Source organism: Rhinolophus ferrumequinum, chromosome 11 (assembly GCF_004115265.2).
Source record: "Rhinolophus ferrumequinum isolate MPI-CBG mRhiFer1 chromosome 11, mRhiFer1_v1.p, whole genome shotgun sequence".
NCBI lineage: Eukaryota > Metazoa > Chordata > Mammalia > Chiroptera > Rhinolophidae > Rhinolophus > Rhinolophus ferrumequinum.
The window spans coordinates 24580180-24604446 of record NC_046294.1 but is presented as its reverse complement, the minus strand read 5'-3'; the positions used below and the strand labels follow the sequence as shown (position 1 = coordinate 24604446).

General features: G+C 39.1%; 2 protein-coding genes across 8 annotated transcripts in view; one reads left to right on the top strand and one right to left on the bottom strand.

Moving 5' to 3' along the window:
* The window catches only part of TCP11L1 (t-complex 11 like 1), a 30819-nt gene extending 19567 nt beyond the window's left edge, over nt 1-11252 (top strand). For 3 of the 7 annotated variants that reach the window (XM_033120433.1, XM_033120434.1, XM_033120435.1), the window contains exons 7-9: nt 2123-2304; nt 4073-4245; nt 6964-11249. In XM_033120433.1, coding sequence (XP_032976324.1) covers nt 2123-2304; nt 4073-4245; nt 6964-7166 — 558 coding nt within the window. In that variant the 3' untranslated portion in view covers nt 7167-11249. Of the gene's footprint in view, nt 1-2122; nt 2305-4072; nt 4246-6963 lie in introns of all 7 variants that reach the window. The other 4 variants (XM_033120429.1, XM_033120432.1, XM_033120430.1 and 1 more) reach the window with 2 other exon arrangements.
* A 2419-nt stretch (nt 11253-13671) lies between these two features.
* CSTF3 (cleavage stimulation factor subunit 3) overlaps nt 13672-24267 on the bottom strand; it is a 65093-nt gene continuing 54497 nt past the window's right edge. Inside the window, exons 15-21 of the mRNA XM_033121151.1 lie at nt 24144-24246; nt 20790-20859; nt 19201-19396; nt 16696-16849; nt 15890-15984; nt 14819-14879; nt 13672-14382 (exon numbers count right to left, since the gene is read on the bottom strand). Coding sequence (XP_032977042.1) covers nt 14180-14382; nt 14819-14879; nt 15890-15984; nt 16696-16849; nt 19201-19396; nt 20790-20859; nt 24144-24246 — 882 coding nt within the window. The 3' untranslated portion in view covers nt 13672-14179. The remainder of the gene's footprint in view (nt 14383-14818; nt 14880-15889; nt 15985-16695; nt 16850-19200; nt 19397-20789; nt 20860-24143; nt 24247-24267) is intronic.

Below are 24267 nucleotides of genomic sequence, written 5' to 3'. Positions count from 1 at the left end.
GAACGTTTGTGTACAAGTTTTGGTGTGAACATACATTTTCAGTTCTCTTGGGGTACGTACCTAGAATTAGAATTGCTGGATCCTGTGTTGACTTTTAAGTTTAAAATTCTGAGGAACTGCCACACAGTTTTCCAAAATAGTTGCCTCCTTTTATAACCCCACCGGCAATGTGTGGGGCTTCCAGCTTGTGGTGCTGCCCTGCTGTCCTGCTGTTACTCATCTGGATTAAAGCCGTAGCAGTGATGTTGCTTTTCAGTTTCATCTAAAGAAACTTCTTCCTCTTCTATGCAGAGCAGTATTTTTTTCTTTTTATGTTTTTCACAATAGGTACTTCTAACTGCAGTAGTCCTTTAAAAGAGATGACTAACAAGGGATTCCCCTATTTTGTCTGCAAAGAGCTGATTTGGTGTAGACTCTTCCTTCTTTTCTGAGGGCATTCAGGCTGCTGATCTCTAGCCTCCACTCAGATGCTGCTACTTCTCTAAATTAAATAGCTTTCCCATGCAAGTTCCTTATTTTTATTTTCAAGACATTGCAAGCCAAAGGTTTCGCCTCTTGCCTCTGAGTTCCCTGTTTTGTGCCACAGGAGGCTCTAAAGAGGGTGCTGAACTTTGGAGGAGGGGGACATGGGGAGGTTCCTTTCTGAATAGTGGCATACTTGCTCCTGGAGGGCAGTTCTCCTTTAAAAAATAGCTGTGGGGAGGCTGGTGTTTTCACTGGGGACAGACATCTACTCTGGGTATTGATCCTTGGAAGTCTTTTGGATCGTAAACTCATGTACTGCATACTGTTGGGAGGCATCCAAGCTAGGACACTGCCATCTAGCAATGTGACATCAAAAAAACAGGCTGATGAGAAGTCTGTTGAAGCATCTGTGTTTAACAATAGAGGAGTTTCCATCTTCAAAGATAGGTTTTACTTCCTGAGAAGAATTCTGGGCTAAGACCACAAATTGTTACTGTCTTAGTTTGGTGTGTGTGTGTGTGTTGTGGGAGGGGGGTTGAAGGGTGGGTAGGGGTGGTGTTACTGGTCCAAAGTCCAGGTGCCTGATGCTTTCTTTGAAAGGCCAAAACTCAAAACATCCGAGTTTGGAGCAAGGAAAGGTTTATCGGTGAAGGAGCCGAGGGAGAAGATGGGAGACCTAGTGGTTCCTCAAATCCATCTCACAGAGTTCAGGCGGCTTTTATGTCACGGGAAGGGGAAACTGGAGGAACTGTTCCTGTAAAACTCACACCACCAGCAGAATTCCTCTAATGATTGACATGTCTGTGTGCGTGACTAAGCAGGAGCTGTTCGCCTGGAGGCCATGGACACAAGGCAGGCTGGAAGGAGACGAGTCAGAGAGGCCGAGCATTTCCCTCTGTTACAGCGGTTGGTGTTGGTAGTCCACAGGACTTGGGAATTTCATTTGTAAAGCCGAGACAGTCCTGGACGAACTGGGATGAATAGGTCACCCTTGCTCTGTACTGCGTGACTCTTTCCTGTCTAATGATATAACTTCTATTTAGTGAGTGTTGGCTCTGCCAGCCGCTGTATATGCACAGTCTATTTTCATCTTTAAAACAGCCCTGTGAGGTAGGAATCCTCATTTTTCTGAGGACTGAGTTGAAAAAACTTGTGTGAGGTTATGTTGCTATTATATGTCAGAGTCTGGATTCACAGCCATCTATGTCATGCTCTTAGTGAGTGCACTCCACCGTGGCCTTTTTAAGGAAGAAGGAGCTCTGAGATGAAAGGATAATTCACACATGACTCCCTATGGCTCTGAAATAACTACCATGTTTCCCCGAAAATAAGACCTAGCTGGACCATCAGCTCTAATGCATCTTTTGGAGCAAAAATTATTATAAGACCCGGTCTTATTTTAATATAAGACTGGATATAATATATGATATGATACGAAATGATATGATATATGATATAATAAATACCCGGTCTCATATTAATTTTTGCTCCAAAAGACGTGTTAGAGCTGATGGTCCAGGTAGGTCTTATTTTCAGGGACACATGGTAGGAAATCCTGAGGGAAACTTCGGAGGCGTATGTGGGGGCTGAGGCCCCACTGCCCTCTGCTGGCCAGCCCGAATTTACAGCTCAGGGATGGTTTCTGTTTTCATTACAGACTGTTTTGATGGACCAGTCTCGCTTCCAAGAGCTCCAGCTCCAGCTGGAGCAACTGACCATCCTGGGGGCCGTGTTGCTGATCACATTCAGCATGGCAGCCTCAGGAATTTCCAGCCAGGCCAACTTTGCTGAGAAACTCAAGATGATTGTGAAGATTCTGCTAACAGATATGCATCTGCCGTAAGTGGCTCAGAGCTGTGGAGTGGACCTTTAATGAATGGATGGGGGACAGCGGGTGGCAGAGAGCATACTAGAATGGGGGTCTCCCAGTGTAAGGCAGAATCTGGGGCCACTCTTTAGGAACAGAGGAAACCTTGCCCTCCAACTTTCTTTGCCCTGGCAGACTTGATTCAGAGCCATCTGGTCAAAGTTAGAATGAACTCTAGAGTTCACAAGGCTCTAGGATAGTGGCTTTCAAATGTTTGTGACCAGGACCCATAGTGAGAAATTCATTTTCTGTTGTGATCCAGGACACACTTAGACACATATGTAACTGAGATAAAAATTTCACAAAGCGAAATTTACCCTAACTATGCTTAATACATCCTGATATTTCTGTTGTATTCCATTTAAAAAATACTGGTTGCTACCCATTAAATTGCTTTCATAACCAGCTAACAGTTTGGACAGCACAGTCCTAGGGAAAGGTCAGATAAGAAATAACCTGTATTCCTTAGAGTTACAAGCATGTGATTCAAGTTTTCTGCCCTTTGCACATTCTTCATAGATGTTTTGTGCTTGGTATAAATGGATTATTTTATCCACCAGCACTCATCCATACTTTTGAGGGCAGCTGCTATAATTGTGCCAGCAGTGAAGTCAGATTAGGTGATTTGTGTGGTTTGCAGCATATAGAATATTTTTGAATGGTTTTGAGTAAACACTATCTGACAAGGTCCAATTTGGAGGATTCTTCAAGGGAAATGTCCCCAGACTTTCTCATCATTACAAAATGGAGGAATTTTATTGCTGAATTTGCACAAAGCATGCGGGTGTTGAGTGCGGTGAAGGACGTGTCCACATGTGACTAGCGGTTCAACAGTCTTGACTAGGCCAAGAAGGTGTTTGCTGAGCTGAGGCCTTGTCTGAGGTGTAACTCTGGGCTGTCATCTAGGTCCCTCTCCAGTAAAACTGCTCTGTCAAAGGTGCTGATTTGAGGGGCCCTGTCCTGTGCTTCCCTAGGAGTCCAGCCACTGCCATTTTCACCCTGGCAGCCAGAGGCTGGCAGACTTGGTACCAGCAGTGAATCTCAGGGTTTGCACACTTGCTCCCACTAATTCTAATGTCCAAAGAATCAAGACCCAGAACAAAGGCAATTGCCTTCCCATAGAATACCCACCAGCAGGAAGGCTCCCAATAGACATTCTAGGAGAGCCTGGGGGTCCCAGGAAATCCAGGTGTGAATTTTATTTACTTTTGGATTTCAATTTAATTTATTCTTTTAAGTAGTTAATACGCTCACGTGTTTCAAAAATCAAAAAGGAAAAAGGATGTCTAAGGAAAAGTTTCTCTCCCACTCCTATCCCACGACTACCAAATTTCTGGTTTCTTGTGTATTGCTTCAGAGATATTCAAGATATTCTTAAGTCAATTCCAGGCTTATTTCACCACACAGATGCTAGCAAGAAGTTGAGTTTGGGTTGTTGGTCCTGATGTAATTGAAGTCCTCCTCTTCCTACTGTCCTTTCTTGGAGGGAGGGAGGAAAGGAGGCAGGGCGGGGAGAGAGAGAGAGAGAGAGAGAGAGAGAGAGAGAGAGAGCCCCCTGAGTCAGGTGTACACAGCCTGAGAAGTTAGGGGCAAAGAAGAGAGTCACAAATTTTCCCTTTGAACATGTCAGTCCATGAGTTGGTTATTGTGACTCTTATCAGGCTGTTTGAGTTTGGTAGATATTCACATTGTTTATGGGTTCTTTCTTCCCTGGCTTCTCCTTTCCCTTCTCTGCTCAAGCTCCTTCCGTCTGAAGGATGCCCTGACCACCATTGGGGAGAAAGTCTGCCTGGAGGTGAGCAACTGCCTTTCCCAGTGTGGATTCACCCCCTTTACCATGGACAAAGAAATCGTGCTCAAGGGCCAGATCCAGGCCGTGGCCAGTCCTGACGACCCCATCCGCAGGATCATGGGTACGTTTCTGGGGAGGCAGGAAGCAGAGATGTGCACTCAGAGGGGCTGGCAGACAGGTCCCTCTGAAGAAATCTAAAAGGGTTTCGATGGATTACCAGGCCGATGAGTGAGGAGTGATTCATCACCACAGTGCTATTAGAGCAACCCAAAGGGTTGAGCAAGTGACCAGGCAGCCATCATTGTTCTGAAGTCTCTGACTTTGGAATCACAGACCTTGGTTCAAAACGCTGCTCCAGTGAAATAACAGGGGGAAAATATATATATATATATATATATATATATATATATATACACACACACACACACATACATACACCGGCCCCCTGGCACAGAGCTCCTAAAGCCCTTGTAATTTCCTAAGTGATAAGAGTGATAGGAGCATCTGTTGTTCTAATAGTTGGTCTTTGAGCCTGGTTCCTGACAAAGAGCTCCTAAATCATTTGGAATTTCCTGGGTGGTAGGAGTGTCTTTTTTTCTAATGAGGTGACTCTGGGTGGGCTCCTGGATGGGGGTTGGTCCCCAGATAGACCAAGCCATTATTAGAAGCTTGGAATTTTCAGCTCCACCCCTCCCCCCATTCTCCAGAGAGGGGAGAGGGGCTGGAAATACCTATGTGTGAAGTCTCCATAAAAATCCCAAAAGTACAGGGTTTGGAGAGCTTCTGGGTTGGTAATGGGAGGGTGATGCATCCCAACGCCATGGCGACCAGATCTCTTGTCCTCGGGACTCTCCCAGGTCTCCCTGTGAAGCTCTTCTTCTGACTGTCCATCTGTGTCCTTTATCATGTGCTTTATTATGTAATAAACCGGTAAATGTGAGTGTTCCCCTGAGTTCTCTGAGCTGTTCTTGCAAATACTGGTAATACAAATCCAAAGGAGAGAAGGTGATGGGAACCTCTGATTTGTAGCCAAGTTGGACAGCAGTTGTGGGTGACCTGGGGATTTACTACTTGTGATTAGCATCTGAGGTGGGGGCAGTGTCGTTGGACTGAGCCCTTAATCTGGAATCTGACACTATCTCCAGGTAGTGTGAGAATTGAGTAAACTTGTAGGACACCCAGCTGGTGTCACAAGCATTGCTTGGCGTGAGGAAACCTCTCCCACATCTGGTGTCAGAGTGTTTTGAGTGTGGAGAAGCGCAGGGTTAGTGTAGGAGAAGTATAAGCTTTCCTTACACGTACTTCCTGTGTAGTTTGAGCAAGTGACTTGACGACTTGACACAGAGGACTACAGGAGATAACAAGTATAAAGCGCTTGCCATCATCGCTGGCAGCACATAAAACTCGATAAATGAGTAGTTATTAAAATATTACTGTATTATATTAGCTATTACTTTTCATCATCACTGCAGTGGCACTCTGAAAAAATCTGTCCACTGGTTGATCAAGGAATGCAATGTGTATTTAATTAAAAAAATTCAGATTTATCTTTAAATGTAATTTAATTAATTTTGAATTTCTTCCTCAACTTCTTTATGATACGTGTTCAACATATAAATAGTGAAAAATTGGCAGGCTTCAAGCAAAAGCTGAATGATCCATGGTTATCAGATTTCAGGTTGCAGTAGAGGCTGGACCAGTGACATGGGCCTGCTTCTTCTTCTACCATATTTCCCCGAAAATAAGACCTAGCTGGACAATCAGCTCTAATGCGTCTTTTGGAGCAAAAATTAATATAAGACCATTAATATTATCGACCTTGGTAGAAATGCAGGAAAGTGCCTATAAATAAGACGACTGGCAACGAGCCGCTCTTTGTCTGCCAGCCTGGTTGTTTAGTAACTGCCAGTTGTAGACATGGGGATACAAACCAGCCCTCGGGTAGGAATGATCTGAGGGTCTCCACTTCTGGGGGAGGCTTCCAGCTCTGGGAACCTTCAGAAAACCAAGCTATCTTTGGGACAGGGGTGATCAGACTCATCCAGTCAGCAGTTTCTCTGTCAGTGAGCTATTGGGTCCCAAAGGATCTAAGTCATACCTGAGAGATTCCCCAGGGCACAAAACTGGTGGGCATGAAGTTTGCAAAAGCTTATTCAATATGAATGTCCCTGTTGCTTTTGTAATAAAATCTACAAGAAATATGGCTTGCACACACTCATTTTTATACACAGGAGAGTACAGACGTGTCATAGAGGAGAATGGGCTAAAAAACCATCAACCTAAATTACTCCTCAGAGTAGGACAAGTTTACAAATGCCCACAACTCCATGGCTTTCCATCGTGGCATTCAAGAAGGAAGCTCATGCTTCTTTCATGTGGGCTTAGTGGGAAAAGACAGATCACAGCCAACAGTGCTGGAATTTGGGGTCTTCAGTGGCTAATGCTGGTCTCAGTATGTCTTGCTCCTCTGAGAGCAGAGCCTGTGAAGACTCTCGTCCCCCTTTATTCATTCATACATTTATCCTTGCTTCCCAAATGTATTTTGAGCTTTTACTGGGACCAGGTTCCATGCCAGGCAGCGTGCTGGATGCTGGGGAGAGAATGAACGAGATAAGCATGGTTCCTACCCTCATGAAACTAACCAGTAGAGGGAGGCAGGAAACATTACACATGTGATGACTGTTCAGAAGTGCAAGGTGCTGTGGACCCCTGATCTAGAGGGTGGTCAGGAAAGACGTTCCTGAAAAGGTGATGTTTAAGCTAAAAACTGAAGCATAATCAGAAGTTTGTAAGGTCACCCCGAACAAGAAACAACCAACTGCTTTCTTTTCTATCCCAGATTCCCGAATCCTGACCTTCTTAGAAACCTACCTTGCGTCAGGTCATCAGAAGCCATTGCCCGCAGTACCTGGGGGATTGGGTCCAGTCCAAACAGAACTGGAGGAAGTTGCCGTTAAATTCGTTCGCCTGGTCAACTATAACAAGATGGTCTTCAGTCCCTACTATGATGCAATTCTCAGTAAGACCCTTGTCAGATCCTAACGTGATGTTCCCTACAGCAGCACTATTATCTACTCAACTCAGAATACCTGTTCTCAACTATAACGTTGCTTTGGAAAATGGCTACATTTAGTACATTGGTATTTAGTAGCATTGATTCCAAAAGGAAGAATATTGTGTATCACTGTTGAAAAGACTTGTTGAAAAATGCACTGAATTCTCTTTTGAGGGTTTGTATTTATGAGTGAAAGTTTACAAATCAAAGGAGCTTTTTCTTATCTTGAGTTTTTAAATGGTTACCTGCCCTGTGTCTCTACCCCCCCACACCCCATTATGATTGTGGCCGCCTTTCCCGGGAGGCTGGGACCTCTCGGCTGCCATCTGGGTAGTTTTTCTTTCACATACCCAAGAGTATCTGACAGTCACCTAGGAGTGGAAGCAACTAAGCCATGACGGTGTTTAGACTCTTGCCCCTCTCTCGCAGGCTTCCCACCCGTTGTCCCTCCAGGTATTTTGTGTTAGAAGGGCTTATACAGTCCTACTGCCTTTCCCGCTGACCCCCCATTTATTGCTTCTCCCTGTCTGACCTAGCCAGAGCTCCAGAGCCCTTTTGTTCTAGAGGAGACTTACTTGATTTTGAGAAGCTTATTCTTTTACCCAAAATTACTCCTGAGCCTGGATGATAGGATTATGATTTATGGGATCTAGAGAAAGGAAATTCTTTGACTTTTAAGCCTTGAAAGTTAAGGAGGAAATATTTATATTTTTAAATATATGTTAGTGTACTGTAAAAGGAGATAAATGTCAGGAGTTTTTAACTGAAAAATTCAGTCTGACACAATGCACAGATGTTATTGATTGGATTAGAATTCCAGAATTAGAGTGAAGTGGTTTCAGATAAAATAGTGTACGTTGACGTATTTCTTTGGTAAGGAAGTCACAGAAAATCCCTGGGTTTTGAGCAGTATTTTTCAAGGAACTTCAGTGACCAGAATTCCTGACGTAGCCTGTGACTGAAAGGGGAGTTTGGGTTTCATAGATGACCTGTTCTATTAAAAAAATAAAATGTGTGCATGTGCATGTGTGTATTTCAGACATTTTATTAGGAGCAGAGCCATGCAGTTGTTGGCAGTGATCTCCGACTGCTGGGACAGCAGGGGGTGAATAATGCAAGGAGTCCCTTTATTAAAGGTGACGAAGGGTGTGGGTGGAGTGAGGGCCAGGGTGTGGGCGGCCAGGGGACACTTACCCTGTAGACCGTCCAGTGATACCGGGCTTCGGAGGAGTGAATGGTTGTACTAGGAGAATATGATTTCTCCAGATACATGCCACAGGCTTTTTACTTGCCGTCAGAAATGTATGCTGCATTATGTGGTCAGACGTCATATCATTCAAGTTTAGACTCAAGGATGTATCTTCCTTAGTTTCATTGGAAAGGGACAAAAGTTCAGTAAGTAGAACTTTCAAAAACGAAATCGTATCTTTTATAGTGGATTCAGTGTGGTCCCTCTTGGAATGGTTTCCAGAGGTGAGGTTGCGAATGGCAGCCGTGCTCATGGGCTGTGTGGTATCACTTCCCCGGCTGGGAAGCCCGAGGGGGGCAGCACTCAGCACCCCCTCCAAGAATGAAGGAGGGGAGCTTTACCCCCAAATACACCAGGTGGATCACTACTTCCCGCAGTTGTTCTTCCTAAATCTCCAATTTCTTCTTTTTGCTTTCTTTCGTAATTGTTAACTCTCACAAGATTTTTCTTACCCCCCGCGAGTTCCTAAATTGACAAAGTTTGGGAGTTTAGAATCTTAAATGCATATCGTCTAATGGGGAGTTTCACAGACTCTCATGACCCCCCTACCTCAGTTTCCACTGGTGGAGTTCTACAAGTGGCAAAAGCCAAGAATGAAGGAGGCAAAGTTCAGAATCACAGTATTCATATTGAATCGTTTCGTTGTTGCTCTTTGAAGATAAGTGAGCTAAGTTTTCTCCTGGAATCTCATGGGATTATCACTAAGGGCCAGGAAAATTCACTTAGTTCATTTAGTCACTCAGGAAATGAGTAAGCATCTACTTGTAACTCCTCCCTACAGCTCTCTAGCTCTCCCTCCAAGACAAAATATCCTATGGCATATAAATTATCCCTCCATATTGAATTGGTTCTATATATTGCAGACTGATTAGATTTGACATGATTTCCTGCCTAATGGGTTTGTGGAAACACGTGTCTTTTATGAAACTGCTAAGTTTATTTGGCAGTAGTACTTTACTACATGTGGATAGAACTGAGAGCCTTGAGAGTTAGGTCAGTATCAACAAGTGATTTATTTGACAGTCGAATGAATGAATGAATGTCTAGAGTAGTAACTGCTACTTTGTCAGCTCTCAGTTGGGTGGATAGATTATTAGTCTAGGTGTTTTTGTTTTTAAATCTCATTACTTTTAAAGCAAGCTTTACATGTGATTGTTTATATAACCATGCAACCCAGCTATAAATATATTTCAGGTAAGAACCACACTGATAGGATGTCTTATTGGTTAAATGCAGCAGACAATATAGGTAATAAGAACTTTTTTCTGTGTGAAGAAAGGTTATTAAGTTTGACATAATAGGCATATAAGGTGCACCTACTGGCTGATGATTGTAAATGGATTATTCAGCAATTCTGTTTTTGTGGCAGTGCTTATTTTCATTTCTCCAAGCCTTAAAATTCCTGGGAATAGAAAGGTGTTGCTGCCACCAACTTTCCTGGTGAGTTTCAAAAGAAATAGGTGTTTGCTGTTTGATTTCCAGATTTATATGTCTAACATTTGTGTTTGTTTTCATTTGGAGGCAGGGTGGGAGAGTGCCGAGATGGGGAGCTGTCAAGAAACCAGAGTTCTGATCCCATTTCTGTTCCATACTAGCTGAGGCAAATCAGGACCATTTCTAACACCTACAAGTGAAAGGACCAGACTTGTCCTGGAAGCTCTTTTCCAGTTCTGACATTCTGTGATAAATCTGACTTCAATAACTTAAGTGGACTGCAGTAGGAATGTGCACAAAGCTCCTGATTTAGAGGAAGATCTGGGTTTGAGTCTTTCCTGTGTTGCCTTCTTACTAGTTGTACGTTATGGCCAGTAAGGCAAAATATTGGCCTCAATATTTTCATCTGTAAAAATTGGAACAATACCAACTCACACTTCCTGTGAGGATAACATTTGATAATGGATATTAGAATGCTTTGTGCATGGACTGTAAGTTCCTTTATTAATGACAAAGGAGAGCACATACCTTCTACCTGTAGGTGTACATCTGTTATCGTTAACTGTCGGTGCCAACCTCCCTTCACTCAGGCACATTTTACAGGCCTATAGTTTCCCTCCTATCCTGTCCCAAGACTATTATTTCCTTTCATCATCTCCTACTGGAGCTGCAGTGTTACCGTATCTCCCAGTGTCCACCTCCACCCCAGTGATTTCTCCCCGTCTCCACCTCTGTACTATTGTTTGAACTAAATGAATGCATGAACGAACAAATGAATGGATGACTGAACAGTAATGGGTGATGGGCTATGACACTCATATTTAAAGGCATAATCTCATTGAAAACATACTCTAAATAAAGAACTACAATGATGTTTGCAAATGCATTTAAATTGGATTCTGTGTTGTGTAACTATTTTAATGGATAGCCTTTTATTCATAGTATTGAAATCAACTCAGTAGGATGAGAGAGGGGAAGGCTTTAAGCCCAATAAGCTTGATTAGCCTATCAGATGTTAACTGATGCTTTCAGAAATACCTCAAGTCCTAGAAAATAAGTGTCAGAAATCTAAACAGGGCAGAATTTTACTTAAAACTGCCCCTAGTATGGGTTTCTGTCATACCTTATTATATTGCCTTCTGAACCTAAGAACCAGAACTAATCTATAGGCCCAGGGTGATGGAGTGTTTAGTTTTGAAATCAGATGTGTCTGGAGTTAGCAGCAATAGTCAGATTTCACCATTGTCAGGTTTGTCATATCTGAACATTGAGAAGCTTTAAGTGCAACTTCTGACTTAAAAGCACCCTTAAAATGGAAGCAAACTATTTTTTTTCGTGTTTCTCATTCATGTTACCTCTTTTTATTTAAAAAAATTTTTTTTAATTGGGGAATATTGGGGAACAGTGTGTTTTTTTCCAGGACCCATCAGCTCCATGTTTTCTTTCTTTCTTTTTTTTTTTTTTTTAGTTTTTCCCAATATCTAATTGTGGAGGGTGCAGCTCACTGGCCCATGTGGGAATTTAACTGGTGACCTTGGTGTTATGAGCACTGTGCTCTAACCACTGAGCCACTGGCTGTCCAATGTTGCCTTTTTTTTTAAATTTTTATTGGGGAATATTGGGGGACAGGGTGTTTCTCCAGGGCCCATCAGCTCCAAGTCATTGTCCTCCAATCTAGTTGTGAAGGGCGCAGCTCAGCTCCAAGTCCAGTTGCCGTTTTCAATCTTTACTTGCAGGGGACGCAGCCCACCATCCCATGAGGGAATTGAACCGGCAACCTTGTTGTTAACAGCTCCCACTCCAACCAACTGAGCATCCGGCCGCCCTGTTGCCTCTTTTTAAAGTACTGTCTTCCTTATGTTCAAAGCAGAACTTTGGTCAGGGCTCAGACAGGGAAGAAAATTTAGTAAACTATTGAATTGTTTTTCTTGACTTTTATTCCCAAAGCTTCGTAAGCTATCACACTTCTGTTGAATATTTAACAGGTACCTAAGTTTCATTACTTGCTATGAATTATCTTTCAAGACTTACGAAATTTTTATTTAAGTAAATATAATTTCACTTGCTGAAGGTCACAGTCAAGGAAGAACTGCCAACTTTAATGAAGTTTGTTTTGGGAATTGAAATGTAAAAAACCAAAATTTATGAACATGGTAATTATACTTTTACTACTGTGTAAATGAACACTTAGTTTTACATACTAAATGTAGGCCAATGCAGGATTATAAAATTACCAAATGAATTCGTAATTATTGACCAAGGTCAGTGTGCCGATAAAAGTGATGTATTTTTTCATTCTTTCCCAGTGGTACAATTTGGTTTTCAGTTTTACATTTACTACTAGGTAGTTATGACCTTTTACTTTGCCAGGTGTGGCAACATAGACATAACCTCTGGTTTGAAATTTAGTGCTAAAGGCCAGAGTTTGACTAATTTTTGTTTAGGAAGGACTTGCAGTTCTTAAATTTTATCCAGTACTAGAATTGTGGGGGAGATTCTGTCATTGTTTCTGTAGAAAGGAAAAATATGGACTTTTTGGAAATTTCTCTGGGTCCAGCAATACAGATCTGAGTCCTCTGACTTGGGAGGACTGGCTGTCCCGAGAGCCTGTCTGCACATTAGAGTTCCAAAAGTAAATTCAAATGTCCAACATCATGCTACTTATTCAACTATGTTTACAAAAGGAATTATCAAATATTCAGACAGAATCATATTAAAAACTAAAAATTCATTATATCTAGAACAGTTAGAACATTAGAAAATGTTTTCTTCTAACAAGAAATCATCCTTTTTATGTTTAAAGAACAGATAATTTCTAGAAGAAAAATCTTAGAAATAAATGCAGTAGGAGCAATTATATTAATAATAGACACAATGGCCTTAACAATGCTTGCTGGCACTTTTCACCAAGGTAGGTGGGTAGGTAGGTAGGTTTGTGTGTGTGTGTGTGTGTGTGTGTGTGTGTGTATGCGTGTGTGTATGCACACGCATGCAGGCGCACATGTTTTCTCTTTATTACAATGCTAAAATAAAGATCATTTCTCATGCACATTCATGTGGCTTTGTTTTCTCATTTATGGGCACATTATTACAAACCATTATAAGTATCTGAAAACATTTTGTCTTCTTCAAAACACTATCCAAAAATAGCACTTCAGGAAAGATTCTATACATCTCTATATTTCTATATTTTAAAATCTATGCTATATGGTACTACTTGTGCCCTTCAGATTGTTTTGTTGATGAGCAAAACCTAATTCTTTGAGCTTAATTTGCATAACAATTTTGTAATTAATTTGGTTAATTGTCTGTAGTATTAGGTTGATGCAAAAGTAATTATGGTTTAAAAGGTTAATAATTGCAAAAACCAAAATTACTTTTGCACCAACCTAATAGTTTTCTTTAGTGCTGTGTTTAGCTCATGGAAAAAAAAACACGTTCTTCAGTACTGAGCACCCTTCCGAAATATATTTATGTTAGAACATGACAGTGGGTGATTAAAGGAATTCCCACACATGCTTTTAAGAGACATTATAGGTATAATATCTCAGTCTGCCCCTGGTTAATTGGGGAAAGTGCATTCATATTTAAGGACTTCTAAAATGGTTAGTTTGCCTCTTAAAAATGGATCCCTTATGTTTCAGTTAGCAACGAAAAAGGCCGGGGAGGACATATAATTAAGTGTACACACAGTAAATATAAGATGACTCTGCCTTGACATTTATTTTGAAAAGGTATTGGCTAAATAAGTAGCTTCATTTAAATAAATTTTAAATGAGAGCAGCAGAAAGAGGAGTGATGTTTTTGAGATCCTTTTATTTTTTAAAGGATTGTTTTAAAATTTTAAACTACAAAACAGATTCCATACATTCTGCCATAAATAAAAACAAACAATAAGGCAGGACTCTACATAAGCAAACCGAGAACAACTGTTTTCAGAAAATGTGATAAAATGCTTTACAATCATAAGCCATCCAGTTTTTAAAATAAAACTGTTGAAAACTCACAAGTCTTCAAGCGGCACATATGAGACACCCTTGAAGAGGCAACAAAATGTGGTTCTGCCATTTTGTACTGCTCTCACATTTTTGAAAACCTAATTTTGCTTGGAGCATAGGTCTGTTCCATATTCTAAAATTCACACAGGTCGGTTTGTTTTTTTTCTCAAGAACCATATGATAGAGGCACCAATGACAATACAACTTTGTTTCCAAGAACCTTGTAACAAAGCATTGTCTCTTTTAAACATATGACTTAAGAGGCAAAAAGGGAATCCTGGATAAGAGTTTTCTTTCAGAGGCCGGTTTTGAGCCTGCTTCACCGAATTCGCTTCTGCTGCCGTGCTCTGTAAATGTCATGAACAGGGGGGACGACAGCTCCCTTTTCCTCATCCTCATCTGAATCCTCGTTGGGCCTTTTGACGGCCTTGGTGAGTACTGCGTTACTTTCCACCGGGCCATTGCCTTCCACAGCTAGCTCTGGGGCTCCACCGGTAATGATCCTCACAGCTTCCTCAACAGCTATCGAAACAAAACATAAAGGACATTGGAAGACATTGAAAATTACCCTGCTATGAAAGAATATGTGTCTACTACTTTGGATACTTTATAGTTAACTTCATAGCCTACTATTAGCAAAGCATGGGATAGCACTACTGACTAAATAATTAAAGGAAAAGACAAAAGCTGCTGTTAAAATGGTTTTCATAAGCCAAGTCTGATAGTGCACGTTCACATGAATAGAAAAGATGAGCTTTTATGACAGTTTACTTAGTGGAATTAGAATATGAACAAGTCTCTGTGCCAAAGAGGATTTGGATCACTCCTAGGTTTCTTTGTACTTCTACACGATGGCTAGCTGCTTTTGGAAACTTCAGTGGCAAAGAAAAACAATCTCTCCTGCATAGGAGACAACAATATGAATTCCACTCTAAGAAAAGGCACTTTTATTACTTACTATTTGGAATCTTACATCTTCGGAAAATTTCCATTAGTTCATCCACTTGTACAAAAGGACCCTATTTTGACAACAAATACATTTTATTTATTTAAAAAAATTTTTTATTTTTCAATTACAGTTGACATTCAATATTATACTAGTTTCAGGTGTACAGCATAGTGGTTAGACGCTTATACGAGGTGATTTCCTCCCCCGATAATCTAGTACCCTGACACCACACACATTACCATATCATTGACTATATTCCCTGTGCTGTACTTTACATCCTTGTGACTTTTGTAACTGCTAATTGGTACGTAATCCCGTCACCTTTTTCACCCAACTCACAACCCGCCTCCCATCTGGCAATCATCAGTTTGTCTCTATGGGTCTGTTTCTGTTTTGTTTATTCGTTTATTTTGTTTTATAGATTCCACATATAAGTGCAACTATGTGTTATTTGTCTTTCACTAACTTATTTAATTTAGCATAATACCCTCTAGGTCCATCCTTGTTGTTGCAAATGTTAAGATTTCATTTTTTTGTGGTTGAGTAATATTCCACTGTATATGTACCACATATTCTTTATTCATTCATCTACTGATGGACACTTAGGTTGCTTCTATGTCTTGGCTATTGTAAATAATGCTGCAATGAACATAGGGGTGTATATGTCTTTTCGAATTAGTGCTTTTGATTTCTTTGGATAAATACTCAGAAGTGGGATTGCTGGGCCATATGATAGTTTTATTTTTAATTTTTTGAGGAACCTCCAAACCATTTTCCATAGTGGCTGCACCAATTTACAATCCCACCAACAGTACACGAGGTCTCCCTTTTCTCCACATCCTCACCAACATTTGTTTGTTGATTTATTGATGAGGGCCATTCTGACAGGTGTGAGGTGATATCTCATTGTGGTTTTAATTTATATTTCTCTGATTAGTGATGTTGACACAAATAAATTTTAATCCCCAATAATCTGACAAGTTAAAATTGCACTATTTTATATTTCCCATGATACAAGATATGAAGCACAGTTGCTGTAACCCATAGAGCAAGTATCTATCATGAAAATAGTCAACAAACCTGAAAACAGATAGGAGGAGGGAGAAGTTTCATTAAAACAACAGCTGCAGGAGGTACTGGGAATACTCCACCAGGGACAGGGTGTAAGCCTGGAGCTGTAAGAGAAAGAAAAGTAGGGGTCAGATGGAATGGAAGAATTTCTACACATTTAAGAGCTAAAATAAGTAAGTAATTTGTATATAAAGATATTCTATGTCTATGTTGCTTTGTTCTGGACATTTTAAATTGCTTTCAGTGCTTTAAAGGTTTGACCAAACTCAAGTGGGTGAGACAGTGAGAGCAGTCTCAACTCCATGGCCACTGGGAGGCAGAAGAGTAAACAAGTGACTTTGCATTGACAACCCAAGGGCTGAACTACAGTCCATTTTCGTCAAAGACCAATTCTAAGCTTCACAAGTCATTTGTTTGCAATCCTGTTTAAAGTCAGTTATTCAACAACATATTTAATCGAAAGGGCCTGGTTCAAATAGGATCTCGAGGGATTACTACCCATAGGTAAGTATAAATAATACCAAATAACATCAGTGAAGTAAGTTTCCAGCTGTATAGGTAATCTGTGTGCAGCAGCATTTCTGAAAACTAAGTATCACTGCCCAAATGGGTTACTGGAATCTGGATCATTGAGGTTTTTTTTTTAGACATTCTTAACGTAGTTCAAAAATTACAGTCAAGTCACTTGTTATAGTGACCCTGGTCTAATAATTAACCTACAATGGAAAGGTCACATTCCTTTGCCCCCCACACCTCTGGATTTAAATCAATAAACAAACTGAGGTCTCAGTACTGGATCTAAAGTCATGGCTTACGTGCTAAATGTCGTGGCTGAAATGGAATCATCTGCTGAGTATCTGGTTTAGGGTATTCTGGTTTTCTATCCACTTCATCTTTCAGAACAGGCACTATAGAAGGAGCTACAACTGGGTCTGGAATTATAGCTGCTAGCTTAGCACGGGAGACATCCTGAAAATGCAGAACAGAAGAATCCTAAACCTGAAAAAGGGACTTGTAGAGTATAATTGTGCAATTCTACAATCTTGAGGATACACTGAGTAATTGGGTTAAAATCATAGAGAAGGAAGAGGGATAAGCAAGAACTTGATGACGGTAAAGACTGTTAAACACTCAACAAGGAAAGCTAAAAGACTAAAGATTTGGTGTTTTATAACCTTACCCAACCCCAGTTAAAAATAATTTAGACACCCCATTGCCAGGTAGGACATTTGTCAGATAGCTACAAGTTTTTATGGGTAAATACGTAAATACGTTTTTATGGGCAAATACGTAAGTATAAAGTGGGGTAATTTGGAAGAATATCTGCAATTTTAGATATTTTTCTGATTCCTCCCTTCCACTAAAGAAATATGTTGTTTCTTTAAAGTAAGTAACTGAATTAAGTGAGGTCCTGCTTCATGAATGCTAAAATCAAGTTTATCATTACTTATATACTAGCTAGTAAGATTTTGCTAATGAAATAAAAAATTATTCCCAACATACTAACTATTACGGTGAGAAAGAACACTTATCAGCAGCCACTATTTGTCAGATAACTTTAGCCATTTATTCCCTTTGATGAGGCCAATCGTAACATCTCCATTTTAGACAAGGGACTGAAGCTCAGAGAGTGTCTAATATTCCGAGGTCATACAGCCAAGAAGCAGAGGACTGGAGCACAGGCCCATCCACTGTCTAACTTGAGTATACTGTACTAGCAATGCCCCATCAGGACGTCCTGCCAGCGCTGAGAACAACTCTCCAAAGGGAGCGAAACAGCCACCTATTAGCAGACCCTACCCCAGAGAAGTGCCTCTGCTACAAGCCCACCTGTGTCAATCAATCTGCCTGTCTAGAGCTCAAAAGGCCCATTTTTGCCACCATCAAGGGATACAAGAGGGTGCATTTGAGATCTTGCTTCCTAGCAATTGTCATCAGTTTGGCTCAAATAAACTTTTATAAAAATTCTTTAAAAAAAAAGAAAGATATAAGACCATTTCACTTTCTCAAAATTTGCTCATGTGCAGTTGCTGGCAAATCTAAATGAGCAGGCCCACTGGGAATCACTTTTTTCTCACTTTCCCTCTCTCACGTAACATGTTACACACACAGAAGCACATTAATCCTTCCCAAATAAACAAAGAGTAGAAATAAAAATATAAGATGGAAAATTCATATTTAGGAAGTGGTTCTACTTAGAAACAGTAAGCTCTTTACAATTTTCATTAATTTCCTTAATTTCCCTTTTCAACTTGGCAAAGTTGAGATAGTGTTTCCTAACAAATCCACACAGTCTAAAATGTTTTTGGCTTTTCATTGAGCAATAGTTCAACTAGAAGCAGAACCTGCTCAGCCCTGAGCAGGAAACCCTGAGTTCAGAATAGGAATCTGGCACTGGCACAGACTGGACCTTCCACTAATAAAAAGGTACGAAGTTTAATTATGGGTCATTTTTCTCAAACATTTTAATCTGTTTGGACACCAGACCAATGAGACACGGGCCAAAGGAGGACAGTGAGGAAATGGAGAATGATGGTCAGGAACATCCTAATGCTAGTTGGATTATAGGGACCAATCTAGGACTCGTGGATACAGCTTCCCTTTGGGTTTCCATCTTGGTCTTTGTTAACATGACATAAAAATCAAGAAATGATAGAAAAATGGTTTTCTCAGCAAAGGCTATTTCTGGGGCTGTGTAAACATTCATCTTTCCTTGTGGTCTGACAGGCACAAGTAACCAGTATGGTTTTCTTATGACTTAGTGTTCTACACAGAGGAGTTCCATTCCTAGAGAAGCTAATTTCCTCAAGGGCCCCACTGAAGGAGCGCTGTTTTAAAGATACAGATCACTCAAGGAAATTTATGGATTTAACAAGCTATAATATTCCTCCATTATATCTATAAATATGTAACAGGAACTACATTCAGTCTAAGATCTCCTATCAAAATATATTCATCAGTTTTAAGAACTACTAGAAAAAAATGTAATACCTAAGATGACATTCAGATTTTCCTTTGTTTTTCTTCCCTCCCCAACACCTCCATCTATCTGCTCATTAGACATATAGCATTGACAATTTCAGGGAAAGAATGAAAGTATTTGTTAAATCTCATTTTAATTCTCATTTTGTTCAGTACTTTTGATACTCAATGTTTCATAAACCCAAGGAAAATCCCTGAATTTTTTTTTGTTTTATGCAAATCTATTCTAAAACTGGATTAATTTCTACTTCAGAATTTTCTTTAGAGTGAAGTTTATCCACAAACTATTCTAAAACACTGGAAAAGTAAGGACACACATCTTGATCCTAAGTACATACCTTATAACCAAGTGCTTTTAGTTCACTTGCAGAGCAAGGATATAAATCCATGAACTTGTATCTATCTACCAGTAAAGCTGTTTCTTTGCCTTCATACTCTTCTTTGAATGCTGTAAACCGTCTTTTCTCCACTTTGAGTATACTAGCTAGATCACCAATATTACTTTCAAAAGCTAGAAATCGGGCCCAGATTTCTCTGTAAGAAAATAAATATAATCAATACTTAATTATTCTGGGGTTGGAGCTGGAAGTTCATTTACAAAAAAGCCTTAAATTCCCCCTCTCCACTTTTTTGAATTATAAAAGTATCTTTTTTATTATAAGGATCTCCAAATTATAGAAAAATAGAATAGTGTAACAAATATCTATATATCATTATGTAGATTTAATCATTAATATGTTGCCATATTTTCCTTGTTTTTGCTTAAATATTTGAATGTAACATTTCATAACATTTCACCCTAAATACTTCTGTACTTAAACCCTGTGTGTGTGTGTGTGTGTGTGTGTGTGTGTGTGTGTGTGTTTTGTTTTGTTTTATTTAGCATAACTTCATATCTTTTGTGGTCAATAAGAGAGATATTTACCCTCGAGAGGGTAAACTCTAGGTTGAAGAGCTAAAAAAGGAACCGGGACAGATTTCCAATTTCTCCTGAATAATGTGGCTTCACCATGTTGTTGAGTGGTATGCTTATAAGGTAGAATACATTCTTCATTCCATGTGTGAATAAAAATTTTAAAAGTCTCTATTTTTTCCCATTGATATGGATCATTGGGAATAAATTTGTACCTCACCACTATTCTAACAGCCAAAATTAACTGCAACTCTACTTAAGTGTCATTAAGTACCTTTGTACTAAAGAAATAGACTGAGTACCTACCATGTTTTCCTGAAAATAAGACCTAGCTGGACCATCAGCTCTAATGCGTCTTTTGGAAAAAAAAGACGCATTAGAGCTAATGGTCTTGCTAGGTCTTATTTTCGGGGAAACACAGTATTACATACCAGATCTAGGATTATCACAAAAATCCTATATTGATAAATACTATTGTTATTCGAGGAGAAAGAACTGGTAATATTATGAGATCTGCCCAAGGTGTAGCTGGCTAAGCTGGAATTTGAGCCCAAGACTCCAGAGCCTTACTATTTTCAGTGTATCACTATTCCATGTTGTTCCTGTTTGGTAAAACTGACAGTCCAATCCATAAATCACGGATATAAAGTGTCAAACTTTCAATATGTAAAACTATGCTCTTGAGTAAGGGAGGTAAACATCTCAGAACACTTCTCTAATTTGTTCATATCAATTTCTAGGAATACAGTAAATTAGAAAGATATATTAAAATAGGCAGTAATAAATTGCTAAGGCATCTCTCAAAACAATTCTAAACAGTATGCAAAAACTGAAAAAAAAATGATCTTAAACAGGTATAAAAATATTGCAGTCAGGCATCTGTAAGTTAAGCTTTGAGACAGAAGGGAAACTTCTAAAACTTATACTCAACAAGAAACGTTCATCCCATAGATCACAATTTAAGTATTAAAGCCGCCATTAGAACCTGACTGACAAATTTTCACAATGGCTTACCCTGACTTCTCAGGAGGAAGGCTTCCAGATGTTAAAACTCGTTCAAACAAAACTCGGGTATTATTGTCCTCTAGGGTAATAGAAGAGTTTTTAAATATTAAAAAAATTCAGTTTTACAATTCATGTATTTGCACATGCATTATCTCATTTAATCCTCACAAAAATCCTATGCAGAAGATAACTATTATCACACCCAATTTTTATAGATGAGGAAACCTGAGGATCAAAAAAATTAAGTGAGCTATAACTAGAAGTCAGGTCTATAACTAGAAGTCAGTTTAGCCCTCCTTAATTGAAATATTAAGCAATTTACAACAGTGTGGTATCTGAACCAGGCATCCCACTTGCCTTTTAAAACTAATGAAAATTACATATCTGCTGCCATTATAAGTGTCAGATTATTGATATTTTTAAAATACATTGAATATGAAGGATGACTAGCTCTAACTTAGATATAGTTGAGTTTATTATTTTGCAGCACCTGGATTACTGTCTATTTAACTTTAAGGTACGATAATATCCAGATTGGTAAGTAAATATGCAAATGGAAAATGAATTAAGAATGCTCATGAGAGGTGAATTAAAACTTAAGAGTCAAAAAAAAAAAAAAATTAAAAAAACAAAAAACAAACAAACAAAAAAAAACCCCTAAGAGTTTTCCTCTGTTGCTTGAAATGGGAAAATGATACTTTTTTGCTAAACTCTAAGGGATCATTTAAAATTTAAAAATCCAGCAGTAAATTTACTAATAATAATTGAATTGTATATTTAAATTGGGTGCATTTATGGTATATAAACAATACCTCAATGAAGTTGTTTAAAAAAAAGAAATCCAGAGGCGACTGGTTGGCTCAGTTGGTTAGAGCACAGTGCTCATAACACCAACATCGCTGGTTCGATTCCCTCATGGGCCAGTGAGCTGTGCCCTCCACAACTAGAGTGCAAATTAGCGGCTTGATTTGGAGCTGAACTGCTGGTGGGCGGCTGTTGGCTCAGTTGGTTAGAACACAGTGCTCATAACACCCAGGTTGCTGGTTCAATTCCCCCATGGGCCAGTGAGCTGCGCCCTCCACAACTAGACTGAAAACGACTTGACTTGGAGCTGATGGGTCCTGGAAAAGCACACTATTCCCCAATATTCCCCCCCCCCCCAAAAAAAAAATACCCAGCAGAGTGGTTGGTTTTTATTGCCTCAGGGAAGTTACTCAGTTTTACGATATGTCCACATACAAAGTAAAAGCAAGAGATTAAAAATGTATTGAACACATATTGAAAAAGAAGAAGGCACCATATTCATGGTTTTCATCTTAAATTTAAAATATCGTACTTTAAACTGTGGTAAGTAAATCTTACATTTTATTCTTTTTGCTTTGTTTCAAACTTTGCTGTAAACACACTTTCATAACTTTCACACTTAAACATAACTTTCCACTGCTTGTTACATGCTGTGTTCTCTGCTTGGAATAATGTATTTTCCTATATCTTTATCTGGCTAACTAATGCTCATCCTTCAAGACTTATCTCATGTCCCCTTCTCTATGACACCCTCTAGAACAGTGCTGTCCAACAGGAATATAATGTAAGCCACATATGTAATTTAAGTTTTCTGCTAACCACATTTAAAAGAGTAAAAAACAGATGAAATTAACGTCAATATATTTTATTTCACCCAAAGATCTAAGTCATTATCATTTCAACAAATAATCAATATGAAAAACTATTAAAGATATTTTTACATTCTTTTTTCATACTAACTCTGAGATCTAGTATATATTCCACACTTGTACCACATTTCATTTTGGCCTAGCGACATTTCAGGCGCTCAATATTCACTAGTCTACTGGTACCATAAATGCACAGCACCACTCTAGAACTTAAATTACACTCTCCTCTCTGTGCTTCCAAAGTACTTCATTTAGAGCTCTATTATAGTATTTAGCATTGTTTTTTCATGATTGCCACCATTATCATAAGTAGTTAATATTTACAGTATGCTTACCACATTCCATATATGTCAAACACATGCAAAAACTTACATAATCCTCCCTATTATCAAATGAGAGATACTCTTACTATGGCCATTCTGCAGATGAGAAACCTGAAACAAGTTTATACAGCTAACTGATGCTTCAAGTTTATACACAGAACTCATGCTGCAATTAAATACCAAATGATGATGTGATTATGTTTACACATCTGATTTCCCCATGAGAATGCTCTGAAAGGGAAGAATGGAGTTCTTTTCACCTTCTTTTCACCCAGACCCTAGTAACCAGAAAGTACTGAATAAAGGATGGATAGACCGATCTAAGACACTGATTTGGAAGACAATAATGCCAACATCAGATATAATCCTCATTTTTAGAATAGCAAATATGCATACTAACTATTCTAAAAATCAAGCAAAATAATTTAAAATTGGTGAGGAACATTAATTTCACACAAGAAAATTTTTTTTTAATTAAATGCTCCAGTCTCACTTTTTGGAGTTAAGTCGTTTTCCAGAGTGTAGAATCACTAAGCTGAAATACAAAACCATATTTAAATTTTATTCTTTTCTACTATTTAGGTATATGGAATTGCTATATTTTTCTGAAATATCATTAAAATCATTGATATATACCTGTAATATCTAATTCTATAATCATTTACATGGCACATAATTGTATATTACTTTCTTAAACCATTTTTATAACAGGTCATTTTTAATCAAGAAATTACATCTCCTGGACTATAGGTAACTAGACTAAATGAGATATATACATGTATATATGAATCCCTTAGCTCAGTGCCTGGTATAAGGTAGAAACTCAACAAAAGATGGCCATTATTATTATAACAGAATAGGCACATAAAAATAAAGATGCTAATAAACATAATTTGGTTCTGAAATCTCTTCCCAAATAGCCTCAAAGCATTTTACTTTACTCTTTGGGCATCTTTGAATTTTGGTGGTTAGAGGTTTTGTTTGTTTGTTTGTTTGTCCTGTCACCCCCAACCCCTAACCCCAGGCTGGACACGAGAAATGATTTGCCCAGAGTCACCAGAGATGAGCATAAACAACTCTGTGTCTTCCAACTCTAAATTTGCAGTTTTATCCTATTGCTGACGGGACTTCACTGATGACACATTAAAGATGCTCCACTCTGCAGAGTCAAAAGGCATCTACCATTACTCAATAAATATAAATTCATGGTTGATAGGCCACAAATATTTCTTGAGTGCCCATTTCTTGAGTGCCTGGTTCTGGTGTGATGACATAATTCAAGAAGGAAAAAATACAGTAACATAATTTCAGAGAATGATATTGAGGCTTAATATTAAGTAACCATAATAGATCTACAATCTACTTACCATTGAGGTGAGAAAGATAGTCAATATAGGCCAGAACATATTCTGGAATGTCTCCATATTTCTTTAGCCCCAGCTCAAAAATCTTAAAGGCAACAGATTTGTCCTAGAAGTAGAGAAAGTACTG